Consider the following 19,434-nt stretch of genomic DNA (forward strand, 5'->3'; position numbering starts at 1 on the left):
GTGGTCATGTGGCCGGCATGACTACACGGAACACCATTACCTGCCCACCGAAGCGGTACCTATTAATCTACTCACACTTGCATGTTTTCGAACTGCTAGGTTGGCAGGAGCTGGGACTAGCAACGGGAGCTCACCCTGTCACGTGGATTCGAACCGCCGACCTTCCGATTGGCAAGCTCAGCAGCTCAGTGGTTTAACCCGCAGCTCCACCGCGTCCCTTTTTATACCAATAGTCAGGAATAAATGAAGAATCACTCCAGTCCTAACGTAACATTTATTGCACACCCCCAAGTAATTCACATAGCAAGTTGTTTAGACAGAGCCAGATGGGAGGTGTCTAAGAACTATATGACGAAATATTGTGGCATATTGTACAAACAATAGAGCAGTATTTAGCAACATTCACTGAAGGAGAATCAGATTGGTCTGATAATAACAGTTGGAAGTCAAGGGGGTCAGAGCGAGTGGATGCTTGACTAAAAGTGGGAACAAGAATTTCTGAACATCAGCATAGAATGAGCAGTATAGAACGTGATCTAGCATTTCAATTGCTCCTCCACCACAAGAGCAGTCACCCTACCTTTTTTCTTTAATTTGGTTTGATATATTTGTAGAAACATCACTATGAAGTAAGTTCTTACACAGATGGGAGCTATAATTCTGATCTGGAAGCATCCCTCCCATAATAAATCCAAAGCTAGAAGTAGAGACAATTGTAACTATGGGAGGCATTTTTTTTATTCATATTTCCTAAACTATATTTAAGCTTTCATATACTAGAGTCTACCCACTTTATGTTTATGTTACAATATAGCTGTCTTCCTGGAAGTACAATCCTAAGAAATCCCTACTGTTACCCTTTCATTCATTCAATTATTATTCCTTATAAAAGAAATAATAATAGACTGAAAGAAAGAGTAACATTCCTCCACTTAACTGCCTCAGTTACATACAGTATAGTATTGAGTGGGTGACTGACCTATTGCAGGCTCACCAGTTGACTGTGAGGGCTCAGAACCTAACTAAGGTTGGGAGGTTGGGCTTCATCAGTAGTTGAGTGGGAGACCTTTAGAGAATACCATGATTGTAAACTAAACTGGAAAGTGGAAATGTTAAAAGGTAAAAATCCTGCAAGAAGGCAATGACAAGCCATGTCTGAATTGTTTCTAGAAAAACTACATGGATGAAGACCATGAAGTCACCAGAAATTGAGCTTGATTTGAAGGAGACTTTACTCCATGTTAATTGCAGACTGAGAACACTGATAGATAAAGTGGCATGTATGTAGGGCAGTCAGGCTGAAAAATGTATTTATTTGCTGACTGATTAAATGTATATTTTGTTTCTGTACAACTCTAGCTAACTCAACCTACTTAATGCTCCTGCCTCCTATTCCAAAACAATAACCCTGTGTAGTAGGTTGGGTTGAGTGAGAGTAACTAGCCCAAAGTCAGCCAGCTGGTTTTCATGACAACCCAACAGTGTAATTGGGGTTTCTTATATCCTTATTTGCACATTGGGGGGAAGAGGGTAACACCTGAGGCCTTAATTCAGCCAAAGGGCACAATCTGCAGCCTCAAGGCTGTGACTTCTTCTGATAATTACATGAACAATTTTAGGAAGCTACATGAAATATATTTTAATCTGAACACAGAACAACCCATTGCATTCCAGAAATTCTGCCATACTGTTTCAAACTGTGTTTCAGTAGAAACAAAAGTTACTTGTGTGAATTTCTGCCTAAACAAAAATCCAGAAGGATTTTATGAGGCAAATAAAGCCAGCGCCCCCTTCTATCATTACTGTAGCTCCGAGCACAGCATGTTCCACTGGCCCCCCAATTTTATCAGGGCTTGGCCTTCCCTTCAGCTGCCAGCAATATCCTTGGTTTTTTCCTATTCTTACCTAGCCACCCACATACCAGTTCTGTCAGAACACCTGAGTTTTGGTCTATATATGGATCAAACAGTCCTCGGGTGTTTTGATTTGGGAATAGACCACTCCAATCCTCCTGTTCTGCACACAGAATGGTTGTGCTCATAAAGTCTTGCACTTCCCTAGACATCTCCATGTTGGATTTTTTTGGCAACAGAATAGAGGTGACTTTGTTTTTTCAACTTCTAGTATCCCCCATCAAAATACTGTATTAACCAAGTACAATCCTGCTTAACTTTCTCAAAATTAGCTAAGTTTGGCTAAGTGGTGCCATCTGAGCTGGGCCAAAGCCATGAACATCTCACAAATCTTAGTACAGCCCCTTCAAAAGTTTCCCCTGAATTCCATTTTTTCAATATGACTGAAGGTAGAAATAAGTGCATAAGGAATAATATTTATTACCCACTTTTAGGGGAGCAGAGGAGACCCCTGTCATGCCAGTCAGTCTAAGTATGGACCTGTCATACAGCAACAGAGTAATAAAAGCTGCTGTTAATATTACAAGCTACAAACTGGTTTGAAGGCTGTAATTTCCAGTTAAAATAGCTCCCATTTGGGTTGCAGCCAAGATCTCTCTCAGTACCTTGTTCAGATGATTTCTAGAGCTCAGCTGCATGCAGAAATCTTGTTCTCCGTTGACTTGCAAAGATGTTGGGGAGACTTAATGTTTAAAACTTTTAAAATCACTTTTCGGGTTTTGCGGAAGAGTTAGTGCAACCCAAATACCGTACCTTTTAAAATGTGTCTATTAATTTCTATGAGTAGACCTCCCTTCCTCCCGGGGAGGAACAAAACTGTATGGAGAACATTTCAAGATTCATTTTCGAAGACGACTTGAAATTTGGGATCCAGGGAGCCCGGCAACCTCCTGATTTAACTAAAAGCACGCCCTCAAAGCAAGCGGAGCAATTCGTCCCGTCTCACACATGCGCATTACCCAACCTTCACCCTCAATTACGGGAACCTCAAGAGCTGTAGAAATAGCACAAGAAATCAAGTTCTTTCCTTCTTCTTCCGGGTCGGATGTTCTTTCTCTATCCCTGGTCCGCCCTGTTCGTCTTGCATTATGGCTGTGCCCGACCGGGATGAAAAGAAAAGGAAGCAATTTGGGAATCGTTTTCTCACTGATACAGCTCGGCTTTTTCAACACAACGCCTGGTAAGTAAGAGAAAAGGACTGCGGTGCGTCCTCTCCCAAAAGCAGGCCCCTCCTCTCTGCAATCTCTTTTCTGACCCGTCTTAGCTACTCCGTAGTTTGTGCCAGCTCCCCACTCCCGATCTCACAAAACAAAACAAAAACGCGTATCGGTTTTGTTGTCTACACTTGTTACGCGAACATGCTAGAGCCTAAGAGGTCGAAAGGATTAAGCTTACAGTTTGACACAAGGAAAGATGAAATTGTAAATAAAGAGATGTTCAGTCATGTATGTTTGTGAGCATGATGTTCAGTTGAATATGTTGCAGTAGGAACCAAGAATAAGGGCTTCATGAGAAAAAAATGGGGAAAAATTGAATACACTGTAGGTGATCGTTTGCTTTTTCTCATCTTTATAAAGCCTTATGGCCACACCAGCCCCCAGCTATTTTAGCTCGTTGTTTTTGTTTCACTCCAAATTCTGCTACTCTTAATGGGGTGCAAGTGATGACACATAAGTGATGATGTCATCACACAAATGCCACTTTGTTTCAGAACATAAGTACAGATCGTTTTCACTTAGCAACCATAATAGGGACCAGCAACTCTGTTGCTAAGGGCTACTAAGTGGAAAATCATGTGACTGTGATGGGTTTACGACCTTACTGCTGCTTTGGTCATTAAGTGAAACATCACGTGACAATTTTACTTCCGCTGTCTCCATTAACTCTGCTTGTTGCAAGCCAGTTGCGAAGCACACAAATGGCAATCATGTGACTGCAGGACACTGCGATGGTCATAAGTGTGAGGATTGGTTGCAGCCTGTTTTTACATAGCTGTAACTTCAAACTGTCACTAAACGGACAGTTGGTGAGCAAGGTCTGCCTGTATGTGATTGGCAACTCTTACATGATGATATAATCACTGGTAACATTAGGTTTTGTCTCAGGTGTCACTGGCCACCTTTCCTACATCAATACTTTGTATTTGTGGTTACTTTGTCTGATGGTAACTGTATGCAAGATTGGCTCTGAAGAATTGGATTTTTAATTTTTTTTATGAATAATTTTGATTAAAAAATTTTTACAAAGATTTCAACTACAGAAACATAGAAGACTATAAAAGGGTAAAAGAAGTGAAGAACAACAAAAAGGAAAATATCTAAAGAAGCGACTTCCAATCTTTGCAGCAGTTACAAACATAGCAATTACCATCTCCACCCTCCTGTATTGTGTATCATAATTTCCTTCTCCCTATAAACAAACCTTTTAAATCAATAAATCCCAAAATCAGTTTATTTTTATCCATTTTCAGCAAAAAGTCCATAAAGGGTTTCCAGTGTTTTCTAAAAGTAGTTGTAGTTCCCTCCTTAAATCAAACAAGTCAATTTAGCCATTTCTGCAAACTCGGCCATCTTCACAATCCATTCCTCCATTATTAGTGTTTCTGTAGTCTTCCATCTTTGTGCTGAAGAATTGGATTTTCGTACCTACAATTAACTATGGTGGATTAACATTTATTTCTTTCTCATAGGGATAATGTGGAGTGGTCTGAAGAGCAGGAAGCTGCTGCACAAGCAAAGGTTCGAGAACAGAGCATGCAGTTAGTACCACAAGATCAGCAAGGTAAGGTAAAGGTAAAGGTTTCCCTTGACATTAAGTCCAGTCGTGTCTGACTCTAGGGGGCGGTGCTCATCTCCGTTTCAAAGCCGAAGAGCCGGAGTTTGTCCGTAGACACTTCCGTGGTCATGTGGCCGGCATGACTACACGGAACACTGTTACCTGCCCGCCGAAGCGGTACCTATTAATCTACTCACATTTGCATGTTTTCGAACTGCTAGGTTGGCAGGAGCTGGGACTAGCAACGGGAGCTCACCCCGTCACACGGATTCGAACCACCGACCTTCTGATCGGCAAGCTCAGCAGCTCAGCGGTTTAACCCGCAGCGCCACCGTGTCCCCTGTAGGCTATATAATGAAAATTCTGGGCCTCTTCCTTTTGTATGTGACAGTTGTGTCAACTGAATGAATGAATATGTGTGTGTGTGTGTGTATATATTAAGAAATGTTTTACAAAGTTAAAAGATAAACACAAAACAATATAGCAAAAAAGTAAGAAAGCAAGAAAAAGGTGTTGAAAACAATAAAAAGCAAAGAGAAAGAAAAAAAAATACTTAAAGGAGTGACTTCCAGTTACAGACACACTTGGTACCATTTCTCCCCTTCAGAGTTACATAACGTAGTTCCCTTCTTCCCATATACCTCCCTTTTTAATCAGTAAATCCAGAAATCACCAGTTCGTTTTTATCCATTTTCAGCAAAAAGTCAATAAAGGGTTTCCAGTCTTTTCTAAAAGTAGTAGTTGTTCCCCCCTTAATCAGTTTAGCCATTTCTGCAAGTCCTGCCATCTTCACAATCCATTCCTCCGTTGTGGGTATTTCTGTATTCTTCCATCTCTGTGCATATAATAACCTCACCGTAGTTACCATGTAGAAAACCAATCATACATGACCCTATCAACAGAATATTGATCCCAATCTGAAAAAAAAAAGTTTGTTTTAGTTCCAGTGAAATCGTTAGGACAGATTAGTGAGTGGCTTTACTCTGAATGATACAATGGACACAAGTTTATTAATTAGGGTTTTCCTAGTTAGAATATCATGTTTTTAAAGAAGTATATAAGTTCCTGCCATAAGTGTCTCTTAGCTCCAGAGAACTGGGATTCAGAGTGATGGTCAGATAGTATCTAATTGATTTTGAAGGAGGTCTTGTGTGCTGCTTGGGTGTATGAGAAACTAGTTACAACAGCAACAGATACATTTGTTTTTTCCCTAAATATAAAAAGTACTCACATGGCAGGTGGTAATTGTAAGAGATAAAGCGACCTGTGGGCCTGCCATTACTTATATTGCCTAGTTTAAAACTCATCCCAGAATGGAGCCAGAGTGGGGGAAAGGTGCCTGGACCGACAGACAGACAGCTGAAAGAGTTTGGCTCACTTTACCCACGCGTCTCTGAAATCTACAGCCTGCTTTAAGTGTGGATGAAGCAAATATGTGAATTAGTTAATGAAAGAATGTGGTTTCAAACAAAATATTGCCAAATGAGAAGTGAGACCTTTGGTGGCCAATAAAAGGTTTGGAAAGTAACTCCAGTTACCATAAACTGAAGAAATGTACTGACACTAAAACTGTAGAGCAGTGTTTCTCAACCTTGGCAACTTGTATGGACTTCAACTCCCAGAATTCCCCAGCCAGCATGGTTGGCTGGGGAGTTCTGGGATTTGAAGTCCATACAGCTTAAAGTTGCCAAGGTTGAGAAAGGGTGCTGTAGAGGTTCTCAGAGTGGTATAGGCAGTCCACCTTCCCTTAAGCTCTCAGAGGAGAGAGATGGAGATGTTATTTTATGTCATGCCCTCATGTATGGGGTTTTACTTTACTTTCACTCCTGTTCTTGGAAGGTTGGGGGGATTTCTCTACTTTTACACAGTGTAAATCCTGTGTGATATTTTCAGTTACACTGACAATTGGGAGGCACCATGTAACCGCTTTTCTCCTTTATTGGAACTCTTCAGACATGGGTTGCCAGATGTTATTCTGTGGGGTTCAAACCCTCTACTGGGAATTGACCTTACAGTCCTGGTGCTCAGTAGTTGCAGGAAAGGATATTTAGATGTCTTAGAATAGTATATACAGTCCACCTTCCATTAAGCTAGCAGAGCAGAGGTCCATGCGTTCAGTTGCCAGGACCTGGATAGCTCCTAAAGTTAATGCACTGCATATGGTCATCTGAAGTGCAAAGGCCCATGAATTCAATTCCTGGTAGAGGGTTTGAACCCCATAGAATAACATCTAGCTACCCTCTGAAGAGTCCCAATAAAGAATGAACTGGTCACATAGTGCCTCCTGGTAATCAATATAACTGTAAAACTAGAGAATCTTGTCACAGAAAGATGTTGGTTGTTACCAGACATTTTTAAAGATAGTAAGGAAATCTCTCATGACAACAACCAAAGACATATTTACAAACTATTTACTTGCTTACCAAAGCCAGCTATGGGAAGAAACAGTCTTCACGCTGTGGGTAATTAAACAGTGAAAGATGTCTCAAGCAACGATGGGATTTTCCTTCTCTGTAATAAACATCAAGGAATATTTGACCAGATGGCTTCATTTAGTCAAATGCCTTAAATGAAAGGGCCACAGTTTGGAGCAGAGTTCCTGCTACATTTATGATATCACTGCTAAACTATGTTATGTAATTTGTGAGACTCTTTTCTGTTAATGGACTGGCTGGCTTATTTTCCTTTGCCTTTCTTCCTTAAAGATGCATATGAAATCAATGCCAAGATGTATTGGAATGACTTCTATAAAACCCATGAAAATGGATTTTTTAAAGACCGACACTGGTTGTTCACTGAATTTCCTGAGTTAGCTACAAACCATCATCAAAGTCAGGTTGGCATACATAACTCTAAGGAGACTGTGAGAAACATCAAAAATTCAAGTCTTGGAGGTTACTCTGACAATAAACTTTGTACAGTAGATAGTGAAGACTTGGAACGTCTGGATACAGAGAGAAACAGTAATAGCAACATCACCTATCAGCTGCAGTCAGAAGATGAAATGACATCGCAGAAGCTGGGGGAAGGGAAAGTAATAAAAGATGGTGACTTCCCTGGGTCATCTGCTACTTACAGAATATTAGAGGTAACAACACTATAAATCACAATTTAAGGATAGCTATGCTACGTTGAGTGCACAATCCTAATTGACTCAGCATCCTGTCTATGAGGAGTGGCTACTGCTGCTGTGCGAAGCATCAAAGAGGCACTTCATGCCAACCAAAGCAGGCTCATGTAGTTAAACTAAAAGCTTGGTCCAGCCAAGCCACATTAAAGTGGCTGCTCTAAGGATCCATCTATATTCTGCATGTGCACAGAAGATACTTCTGCCAGCACTTCTAATTACTTGCCCGGCCAAAGTGAAGTTGTATGTCCATTTGATGCTTCAGCTGAAGGCATTGAGGCACAATCCTTCACTTTTGAGTCAAATGCCACCTTGAATTGTACCTTTAGTCACTTTAAAGTGGCTTTGAATGCAAAGCAACACCATTTTGCATAGGCCTAGTCACCATTCCACATGCCCCAGGAAGACTGATTATCAGAGAGTGATGATGATGTGTATCTTGGGTTAACTGTCACCAAGTAATCATTGGAGAACTCTCAGGTCAGGCTGTGGTTCTTTGTTTTCCAGTAGTAATTACTCATAAACTTACTATGTGCATTCAGTGGTGCTGCCTTTCAGCTTTGTCAGATTGTGTGTTTTGCATTTGAAAAGTACAAGATGAATGAAAAATAAGTATAGGAATGAGCAACTGGCAACTTTTAGACCAAAGCTGGTTCTTGAAGGAAACTGCATGACTTTTCCCAAATAAAGTAACTTCTTTTAGAGTAGTATGGTGCTGTTGTCTGTTATGCTTGATTTACAAGGGCAGTCCTTCAAAAAAAAATCCTAATTGCTGACCAAGAAAATAACGTATTTGTGATAACAGAAAAAGAATACAAGATGGGAGACAAAAATATATAATAAAAATTATTTTCAGAAGGGTAGCCACACTAATCTCTTGAAATGAAAGTAACAAAAGTCTTTGGACATCTCAAAACTAGCAACTTTATTATTGTATTAATTTTTATCCCAGCAAACAACATTCACAATCTGTTTCTTTTACTGGCAGGTGGGATGTGGTGCAGGAAATACAGTTTTCCCTATCCTCCAAACTAACAAGTAAGAAAAATTACAAGTAACTCAAGTTCACAAACCAGCGAAATAACCTTTATAAGCACAGTGCAGTGCTACACTGTACATGTTTGCTTAGAAGCATAACTGAGTTTAGAGGGTCTTCTTTGTCTCAGCTATGTATAGGACTGCAGCCTTATTGTTTAGGATGGTTCTGGGTAACATTGTGTAATGAACATATTGAAGCATAGCTAGCCACTATGACAAAAGCACTCTGCATGTGACTGTTTTCCCCCAACTTTTAGTTGCACAGATATTTTCTGACATTGTGGGATCACTTAGATGCATGATTCTTTCCACCTGCATTGTGAAGTAATCCATCCCCATTTCAGGAGATTTTTCCCAAATTCTGAGACAAATTTTCTGAAATTATGTACAGTTTATATTTGTAGTTGCTAAAGGCTTAACACATTAGGAATATTAATTTCCCTAAGAGTTGTCTTGTCAGCTTCCCTAAGAGTCCACATTTGGTGTAAATGATTTCTCATTCTATATTTTATGGGGCTCTTATGATTGTCCCTCTGAATGAGAAACCATTTTATTTGTGTTTTCCAGGGTGTTTGATTCTTGGTTCACATGTTTCTATTTTATGTTAAACAAAAAACGAATCAAGTATGATGTATTGTTTTAATCCAAATTATGGTCTTGAGGAGTCACATGCTGCTCAGAGTCAGTTGATTGGAGCAGTCTATAGGCCCTATTACTAAATAAATAAAATTTGTCTTTGCAACAACAGTGGACATCATACTCCATCTTTGTTCTTAGTCTCTTGATTTGGTCCTGGCTAAAATTTAATTTTGCTTGACTGGAGAATAAACTTTTGAATTGAAAGTTGATCTTCCTTTTGTGCCTTACTGTCCTAAAGTCCTCATTTATCCCATCTTTAGCCATTTTCTAATGGAGAGTAGTCACTGCTATCTTTGAAAACCTTGTAACAGCTTGTACCTTCTAAATAAAAAGTATTCCTGATAAAACTTCTGTTTCATTTCAGTGATCCTGGCCTTTTTGTGTATTGTTGTGATTTCTCTACTACAGCAGTAGATCTTGTCCAGGTAATTTTAAAAAATGTCATGTTTTAATTTTTTAAGTCAAGAGTGCAGAATTTTAAAACTTAGTCCTTCACCACTGTAAACAAAAAACAAGGACAGTGAGAAGGGTGAGTTCCATTTACTGTTGTCTCATGACTCCTCCCATGGAACAACTCTTCATAGAAAAAAACCTTGATCGTGTTTTTTTTTAAAAAAGACTGCTCATTGTGAAAATAAGCAAATGTGTAAAAATGATGTAACTATTCATCACATTAAGGTCTCTGTACATGCAATATATATGTGTACAATTGGACTTCTATAATGTGTGAATGTTTTAAGGTAGCTTTGTTTGTTTTAAACACACATGTTCAGGGATCTGCCACAGAAATGTGGGTGGCTTGCTATAGCAAGTTTATGTGTTGATTGGGACATGGAGCTGCCTGGGTGAGCTGCCTGGGTGAGATATGGGCTGTCTCTTAGCTTAATTTATTCCACAGGTTTCTGTGAAATAAGAACTGCTATAAGAAAGATAATTGTGTGAACATACAGGCCCATCCAGAATATGATGCCTCTCGTTGCTTCGCCTTCGTTCATGACCTGACCAAGACTCAGACTCCTTTTCCAATGCCAGACGAGAGCCTTGATGTGGTAGTTCTCATCTTTGTCCTTTCATCTCTTCTTCCAGAAAAGTATGTAATACCAATGTTACACTGTGTTAGTCTAACAGAGCAATGGGCATTTGGGGAGCGGGCAGACACATGATGACCTGTTTCCAAATGAATTTTTGCAGTAGTTGTTGAATTTTTTCTTTTTTTCTTTTTCCCAGAATGCAGTGTGTAATCAATAGACTTAGCCAGCTTCTAAGACCTGGTGGAATTATTTTATTACGAGATTATGGACGTTTTGATCTAGCCCAACTTCGCTTTAAGAAAGGTAGGGTGAGGGCAAGGCTTTGGTATTTAAGAATTATAATCACTCTGCACCTTATTAAAAGAAAAATACTAGCCATTTTCATGAAGCTGGATACCAAAGTGGTTTGAGTAGGTGCAGGACTGAATGTGTTTGCTCTGCTCCATTACCAAAAGCAGCATAAAATACAGTTTCTCCAGAAGGATATTATTGTATGTGAATGAATGACAACTTTTTTTTCCAGTGGCTTCCATCCTATGGTTTGTGCACCAAAGGTGATGAATGATGATATTGCAAGTAGTGTAAGATGTGAGCACTATTTTTTTTAAAAAAGGATTAAATCCTATAATCATCAGATCCTATGAAATCTTGTGATATTCCATGATGTGAGATTTCGCTTTTAAAAAAAATAATTTTTTAATTTAATTGAGATTCTGTATGGAGGTCATATGTGCAGATGTAAACCACAGGCACTACACTGCAAATCCCTAACTTGTGTGATGATCTACAAAAGCTTTAGAGATTTAGTGATTCACACAAAGGAAACATCAAAAGCCTATGTCTTAGTTGATGAAAACTGTCTTTCCTTGTTCTTTTGTGGGCTAACAGTTCCAGCTCTTAACCAGCAATTACTTGTTGCCATGCAAGCAAGTGGTAATCTTGTACATATGCAGGTTTATTCATGTTAGTCTTTGGCAATAGGTATATTAGAGTATTTTTGATAATGGTGTAGAAAAGTGAGGAATTAGGGATGGTTGCTTACTTAATGTTATTTTCAATGTTCAGTAGACACACAAGCACTTCAGGGGGTAAAGAAATCAGGGAGCAAGTTGTAGATTGCATGAGCTCTTTTTCAGCCAAAGACCACCATCTTGTAATTGCTGCTAGATTTCTGCATCTGGTTCCTGAATTTAAGAATGTTTCAGCAACAGCTGAATTGCAGAACCAGCATCCAAAATGCTGTGTACTAAGTGAAGAAAAAACTATTGTCTTTGCTGAAGTCTTTTGGCAGTGAATTGGTTACCACTGCCTTTACCTTTTTGGTGGGGGTGTGGGGAGGAGGGGAAAGATGAAGAAGAGTAATTGGAATAAATGGATCTGCAGTCAAAGTCTCACTCTTCTCTTCAGGTCAATGCCTGGCTGATAATTTCTACGTGAGAGGAGATGGAACCAGAGTTTATTTCTTCACACAAGGTAATCAGTTGGCAGTCCTACCAGTAACAAGAGGCTTACATGCCAGTGTGAGGTTAGTCCCTAAAGGCTGAAGCATCTTGGTTTATTTGCTCCCCAGTTCTTTATTTCTCAAAAATTAGATGACAGAAAGTGAAAAAGCCACAAAACAGCACTTCTGTTACAACTTTTGTATGCCCATAAGAACTACAGTGTGTGGTCCTCAACCATGAAAACTAGCTATTAACTAGGTATTTGACATCATGCTAGTAATACACAAGGCTCACAATTAAAAGAGGTAAGTACAAAAAAAAATCCTACTAAAAATAACATTCTAGTTTACATAGCCTTGGTTCACAGATAAAAGATGCAAGTTTAGCTATTAGGAAAATGCTGCCAGCTCTGCTTCATTGTAACCAATTTATCATGATAGCCCAATTGGGCAAACTGTGACTACTATTACTCTAAATTAGCATTTAGAGTAGGATGACTGTAGATATCTAGGGTGCTTCTAACCAGACCTTTTAACACACAAGTATACTATCCTGTTCCCCAAATATTGTAAGTGACCCAGACAATGGTATCCTCTAACACCTTTGTATTATCCCCCTGCTTCTTCTGACTTATTTTCACACCACTGACAATCCAAAAGACAGAGTAACTGCCCAATGCCTTTTGATCAGTGGTCCCAGGAGCTCTCAGCCTGAATGCACTTCTACTTTTCTGCTAACTTTTTCCATGATACTGGATTTTAGCCTTCAGCCATAAAATATGTGGAGGGTGAAGAATTGCAGCAGGGTAGGCTTGCAACTGAGAGGCTTTTATTTCTGTATCTTCTGCTAAGGAGATGACGACCTTATAGCTTCTGCCATTCTCATTGGAGCTGAACATTCTCATTGGAGCAGTACATTAATCCTGAACCAGATTTACAGGAGGCTTATAAAACCAATTCAGGGTGCTGGTTGTCTCCTTTAAAATTCTAGCTGGTCTGGTCTTTTCCTAGTTACGAAACTACATGACAACTTCCCTTGTTTTGTCATGACTACCTGACAGCTTCTCTTATTTTCTGAGGCTGTATTTCTGAATGATTTCCCATCAGAAATTTGGGGGGCGGGGGATTCTGTGGTGCCAAACATCCACAACAGTGTCCCTAAAAGACTGGCTAGCCTCTATAGAATTTCCTCTAAACTGTCTGAGCAAAAATGTTTTCCCTACAAACTATCATTTTGTTTTAATGATTTGGCTTTAATGATATTTCTGGATTTCATTGCCATCAAGTGATTAATACTTAATTGAAAGTTGCCTTTTATAAATGGTGTAAGTTGGATAAATTCTTTCCTTTGTCTCATAGATGAGTTGGATTTGCTGTTCTCTACTGCCGGCTTAGAGAAAATTCAGAATATTGTTGACCGCCGCCTCCAGGTGAACAGAGGAAAACAAATCACCATGTACAGAGTCTGGATCCAGTGTAAATACCGGAAGCCACAGGGAGATGATGAGTCTGTAGCAGGGAGAATTTCTTCAATTATTAATTGAACTTAATGGGACCCTCCTGATCTGGGAGAAGGTTCCCTGCTCTAGAGGAAATTGTCATACATGTGACACACCAAGATGACTTTGTTATGCTATTCTTGGAGGATCATTACTTTTTGATGGTGAACATTTTAAATTTGGAACAGAGGGAAAATTCCCCAGTTTGTAATGAGTTTGGATACAACCTTGTACAATGCAGAACTCTTTCTGAATTCTCATAATTTACATGATTACTTATAAATTAGTTGGGCTTATTCATTCCTGCAAAAACAGCTTCAATCCCAGTTTATCCATTACCAAAGTGGCTTTCTCTTCTCACATGGTCTGGGGGAGAAGTCCTTTTTTTCATAAGTTTAAAAAGATTCTGAAATGTGCATTTGGCCAATGCTGAACCCCTGTAGTTTTTTTTTTTATATGTGTCTGAGACAGTTTCCTAATTCCAAAAATATCATCAGCATTTAAGACAAATTTCTTAAAGGAGCTGATGCTGTCTTTAGCCACAGACCTGAGATTATTTTTGTACCCTAAGATAGCCTTTCCAACTTTGGAAGGTCTACAGTATTGTACAGGCAAGCTGACTGGCTCTTAGATTAAATTTTTTTTAAAGTTTAATGGCTGGTAAGAAGCATGTTCTTCCCCTGATATTCTTGCATTGTCCCTGAATAGGCATGGCTCAGAATAACTACTAAGGTGATGCTAGCCAAACAAAACAAATAAGGTGTCCTTAGGAATATTGTGCTCTGTCAAGCTAAGACACAGAGTAAGGAGCACATATTGCATGGAAATGATATGGATAGCATGTACAGGACAAAAATGAACCCACCAGCACACCTATGGTGCTGAATATGTGCTTGCAAAATTAACAGGTATGTTTATTTGTCCTTTGCCTAGGCTCATACAAAGCTCATTCTTAGCATGACATGTGAAAGTATGACTAATTTGACACTAACAGCACATGCTATGCAATTAGGTCTGCGATAGGAATGTGCAAACATTGAAACTCATGCTTCTAATTTTGAACAGCAACATTGGTGAGCCTTGGGATACACTCCAGGTGTAGTTAAGCTCAAGACTATTTGATCATAGATGTGGGAGGATGGGACATAGGAGGCAAATGGCCGCCTCTCCTTATAGTCTACATCCTTCCTAGTACGTGGTCTCACAGATCAAAGTTCTTAGATAGACAGCTCCACATAGTCTTGCTTCTTCTTCTGGTAGGTGGGACTGTATATGCAACTGAAGCAGCATGTCTTCTGGACCATGAGTAGATGTGCTCCAAAGCATCACACATCAGATTTGTGAAGCTCTGCATTTTACTAGGCCCACAGTTTTGAAGATTGTAGCCGCTTTAGCACAGCAGCACCACCCTGTGAAAGATACAGGAAGGCTTGTAGTAGTTACTGGTAGGAAATTCCATATTACCACCCAATTCTCCATCTGGGCTCTGGATGCCTTTCATCACTGCAGCAAATTGATTTTCTTCCTTGCGACCAAGGAAGATTTCACAGGTCTGAGAAATACCTTTTATATGGGTGAAGGCTCACTGCAATGATCTCTGCATGTGGTTTTATTTTTCTATCCCTTATTTTTATAAATAACTCAAGGTGGCAAAGGCACCTAACACTCCTTCCTCCTCCTATTTTCCCCACAACCATCAGCCTGTGAGTTGAGTTGGGCTGTGTGTGTGTGACTGGCCCAAGGTCACCCAAGGTGATGATGTGGTAACGCTTATTTTGGTGCCAAACCGTAGGCTTCTTTGCACTCACAGTTGACATAATCATAAGATCAGTACATGTAGAAATATAGATGCTATATAATAATCCTGGAAGCTTTTGATATTTTCCTGTTCTGAAGAGCAAAGGACTTACAGTACGTTATTGGTAGGAGTGTGTCTGTGGAAGATGAGGAGGAGGAGGTCTGAGCAGGATAAAATGATACATCTCCTTTTCTCCCTTAGGAGACTGGTGTAATTTATTTCTTGTCATCACATTTTATCCAAGCGATCTCTTAGAAAGGTTGTAAGTTACCATAATGTACTCCAAATAAGCAGGATGCATTTGGGATTCTTGGGGAGGTACAGGTCATAAACATAACAAGCAAATGATCAAAAATGGTACATGTAAGCACAGTTCTACATAACATGATCTTTACTTATGAGAACTCTACAAAGATCGAGATCGGAGTGGGCAGCCCCTTCCCATTTTCCAGGGTCATCGTGGGTTTTCTCCACAGATGGTCTGTTCAAGGCCCAAAAGGTTAACTCACCTACCCATCATCACTTTGTAGCCACCTTCTTATATCCTAGATTCAACAGCCTGGTCTGGTTTCTTTTCACAGTGACATTACGAACTGTTCCCTCTTTTCTGCTCACTGATCACTTCCAAGTTGTTATCTCTGTGCTACAGTGAGGCACTTCGGTACAATGAGACTGCAGCTTTGCTTGTTCAAATTCTCCTTAGGCTGAGCAGTACACACAACTGCATGATATTGTTTGATGCTGCCATTTATATGGACTGTGTGCCTCAAGATGTTTTGAACTCTGTTGGTAATAGAAATAACCTAGTCTACAAAATAACACCCCTTTCCTCATCAGGCTGTGGTTAAAGATAAAGATAATTCAGTGTTCAATAATACTGAGTCAGAGATCAAGCAGCACTAAGAAAAAAACATGGATACTTACCAGGCATGGCCTGTATTATGATTTGTGTACCTTGGATTCAGACAAATAGCATGTGCATGTGTTCATGTGCCAAAGCAGTAAACAGACAGGTAATGGTATGGCGGAAATGGGCTACTTCAGTACTTTATGGCAAGAGGCGTTTATTGATTGGCCTGCCCCACTGCCATGAGAAGAGTTCAGTAAGTATACCAGGAGTTTTGCTGGGCCTCTGTGGGTAAGGATGACATGCATGGCTACAAACTCTGATTCTTCGAGGTAAAAGTAGATATGGCTGGTTAATCAGCAGCCTCAGAGTAGAATAACTTGTGAAATTGGAAGACTGCATTGCAGGATTTGTACTCTCCTGGAGGCTGAATGCAATCATAGTATGACTACATATTGCAAAGAGAGATTGTGGGAAAGTGTCTTCTCCTGTAAATAGCTTCACCCTCTCTGTACCCTTTATTGAAGAGGTGCTATCTTGGATTCCCAGTATTGTATAAAAGATTCAGATGGGCCTATGTTCTAGATTAAGTGCTTTGTTTCCGTGAAGATGCAAACACACAACTAAATAGGTGTTAATATGCATGGACTCCAATTGGTGTAGTGAATTGATTTTTGTGTCCATCATACTATAGAACACTCTTTTGTGTTGCAGTGCCCTTTCTGTATTGTATGTCCTCCAGTTTAGTTTCACCTTTTGAACATCACATAGCCAGAAAATCATAACTCCTTGTCACACAGCCTGTCATAAATTAATCTGTGCAATTTATAATCTAATGGTGGTATACTGTGATCCCGTGTGCTTAATACCACATCCAGAGTTCATTTCATTGTGGGTACTGCAGGAGGTAGATGCAGCTTTCTGACTTGCTCGTATTTTACTAAATTCAGTGGCATGGGAGAGAGGATTAAATTAAAGTTCCATGAAGGTAATAGCAAAGTGGGACTGTTCTTAGACTGGAAGAGATTTGAATGAGGTATTAATGTCCTCGACCTACATCATGTATTCTTTTTTGCACCATCTGCTAATATTTCTTCCCTTGATGGTTCCAAATCTTCCAACTGAGTATTGGGTCAATGGGTGGATATAGGATACTTTCTCCCAAGAAGGATTTCCACACCTTGCACAAGCAAGGAGATGCTGCTGAGATTTTATATGAAAATAGACTTGTCTAATTATTTCTCCTGCTTATTGAATAGTCTCATTTCAGAAAGCCTGCACTCTGAAGACACTGAAAACACCTGTCATACATAATGCCTATTTTAATCTATCACCTTGACACTCTGCATGTTTCTCCTACTAAATTAGACAGGATTGTAGGCAAAGTAGTTCTTTTATGCTCCCTCTCAACAATACACTTTGGTGAGTTTACCAAGTGATAAGCAGCAACAATACTGTATTTGGAAAGATGTTGGGTGGTTTGTATGGGACCACCTGTGAATTTCTCACTGTTTCAAATTTGCCTCCAAGGTATTGTGATAGATTAAAATTGGAGCTAAGTTTGGTTGCCTGATCGTATTTGGAGCATTAGGTGGACATTATTTTTAAGAGAATCTAGGCCTCACAATTTCCCAAAGATGCCAGATACTTACACCAGACCTGCCTCTGAGCAGCAGAGGGAAGGGCATAATTCCTTGGAGAATAGGTGTTAAGGGCATAGATGTGCATTTACAAAGGTAATACCTTCCCACTATCAGTTTTAGAAGAGGGGAATTCTTTCAAGAGACAAAGAATAAACCCAAAAGGCACATGTATGATTCAATTGCTACTGATTTTAATAGACACATGAGGACCACAAATACTTAACTTATTCATGAACATAAAAAAGAATAAGAGTTCATTACCTTTCCGCAGTGTACATTCTATCATCTTGCTTTATTGCCCATTTGACAGGATTTTTTTTTTCACCTAACTACAGGACACCTCCAGTGGACGCCTCCCTTTCTCTTCTGGCAAAACCTCCATCCTTACAATGCAGTTGCAATCCTGTAATCTTTATTCAATAAGGTTTATTTTTGAGTAGACATACACTTTTAAGCTTTCTCCTAGTGACTCTTATGTAACTAATCAAATCTGCATTGTATAGCTCAATGTGATGAAGTTAGACATTGTTTCCCATTTTGTTTTACACAGTAACTTCCCTGAGGTAAACACTAGTACTCCACCGTACACCTTACTTTCTTAATGAGGACACATCCTTAAAGCTACAGTTCCCTTTAAAAATATGCACGCACACACCCCGTTTGCATTCATCATGCTGATACCCAAAGCCCTTCGTGCTCTCGATCTCCACCTCTCTGGAGAAGCATCCCGGCTCGAGTCCAACCATATCAAAACAGCTACCTACCTTAGGGTCCCCCATGCCAAGACAGCCCTCTGCCACGCCCCTTCGGAACCATAGAAGCTCCTTTTATGATTTCTCTCCATGATGCGCAGATCGAGTCTTTGTTTTGCAAAAACCATCACGAATAAAGGCGCCCCTGGGCCAGACCTCGACCCACGAGGAAAAGAATCTGATCCCCCGTTTGACCTGGGGACATGTCTCCCCTCGCAATAATTCCACTGAGACCGAGATATGCCCGCCGACCAGCTTAACTGCTGCTCGTGTAACCACACATCCCATTCTTTAAGCCCTCCCTCAACCCCATCGCCACACCCCAGGCTTTTAGCACCTCCTTGCACTGACCTCTCCCCTCCCCCAACCTTTTCTCACCAACATCAACTTCCCCCTCCCACCCGTGCAAATCTCGCGAGACAATACGCATTTTCACAAGTAGTGCTTTTTCCCCCTTTTTTTTTTGCACCAATCGATCCAGGGCTGGGCTTAAAAAAAATGACTAAGTAAAGAAGGGCGGGGGAAAGGGGGGGTGTAGAGAAGGGGGGAGAAAAAGTGAAATGTGGGGGTGCCCCTCCCCCATCGATCGCAACTTGCAATCCCCCCACACACACCTGACTAGCCTTTTTTTGTACCCCCCTCTCCCATCCCACCCCCCTCCCTTTCCCTCTGTAATCTGTTCCTTGGGGGAAAGGAGGTGAAGAGTCCCTCAGTCCTCCCGGGAGCGAAGCTACCTTTGCCGGGCACAGAGTCTACGCGAGGCCGAGGATTTTGCGGCCTGTATTCCTCTCGGTCTCTGCTGAGAAGGTACCGCAGCTGCTTCTCCCCCCACAGTCCCTCCTTCTCTCCCTCACCATCTTCTTGTGGCAAAAAAGGCCCCGCAGCCGGCTAGCTAGGAGTGAAGCCGAGCCACCACAGGTGAGACCGCGTC

At 40.4% G+C, this 19,434-nt stretch overlaps 2 protein-coding genes and 1 long non-coding RNA gene across 5 annotated transcripts in view; 2 read left to right on the forward strand and 1 right to left on the reverse strand.

The window, feature by feature from the left end:
* Positions 1–238: 238 nt before the first annotated feature.
* Positions 239–2,734, reverse strand: LOC134496250 (uncharacterized). Its single transcript, XR_010067888.1, has 3 exons — positions 2,519–2,734; positions 2,342–2,393; positions 239–476 (listed from the first exon to the last, which is right to left on the reverse strand). It is a non-coding gene; the product is annotated as an uncharacterized LOC134496250 (long non-coding RNA).
* A 212-nt stretch (positions 2,735–2,946) lies between these two features.
* Positions 2,947–13,749, forward strand: LOC134495272 (tRNA N(3)-methylcytidine methyltransferase METTL2-like). The gene is made up of 9 exons (XM_063300572.1): positions 2,947–3,093; positions 4,603–4,694; positions 7,613–7,776; positions 8,804–8,853; positions 9,857–9,917; positions 10,443–10,582; positions 10,720–10,826; positions 11,931–11,996; positions 13,324–13,749. Exons 1-9 carry the CDS (start codon positions 3,002–3,004, stop codon positions 13,506–13,508), a joined length of 957 nt encoding a protein of 318 aa, XP_063156642.1. The 5' UTR covers positions 2,947–3,001; the 3' UTR covers positions 13,509–13,749.
* A 5,299-nt stretch (positions 13,750–19,048) lies between these two features.
* TLK2 (tousled like kinase 2) overlaps positions 19,049–19,434 on the forward strand; it is a 53,233-nt gene continuing 52,847 nt past the window's right edge. For all 3 annotated transcript variants that reach the window (XM_063300574.1, XM_063300577.1, XM_063300575.1), the window contains exon 1: positions 19,049–19,421. The gene's annotated coding sequence lies outside the window, so the exon portion shown is untranslated. The remainder of the gene's footprint in view (positions 19,422–19,434) is intronic.

The sequence above is a fragment of the Candoia aspera genome, chromosome 4, assembly GCF_035149785.1.
Source record: "Candoia aspera isolate rCanAsp1 chromosome 4, rCanAsp1.hap2, whole genome shotgun sequence".
Lineage (NCBI taxonomy): Eukaryota > Metazoa > Chordata > Lepidosauria > Squamata > Boidae > Candoia > Candoia aspera.

Excerpts from the sequence above, each read along its gene's own strand:
- LOC134495272 (XM_063300572.1), top strand. The coding sequence starts at position 3,002 with ATGGCTGTGCCCGACCGGGATGAAAAGAAAAGGAAGCAATTTGGGAAT. Across the intron at positions 10,583-10,719 it reads TCATCTCTTCTTCCAGAAAA|AATGCAGTGTGTAATCAATA; the intron begins GTATGTAATACC and ends TCTTTTTCCCAG. Across the intron at positions 11,997-13,323 it reads AGTTTATTTCTTCACACAAG|ATGAGTTGGATTTGCTGTTC; the intron begins GTAATCAGTTGG and ends TTTGTCTCATAG.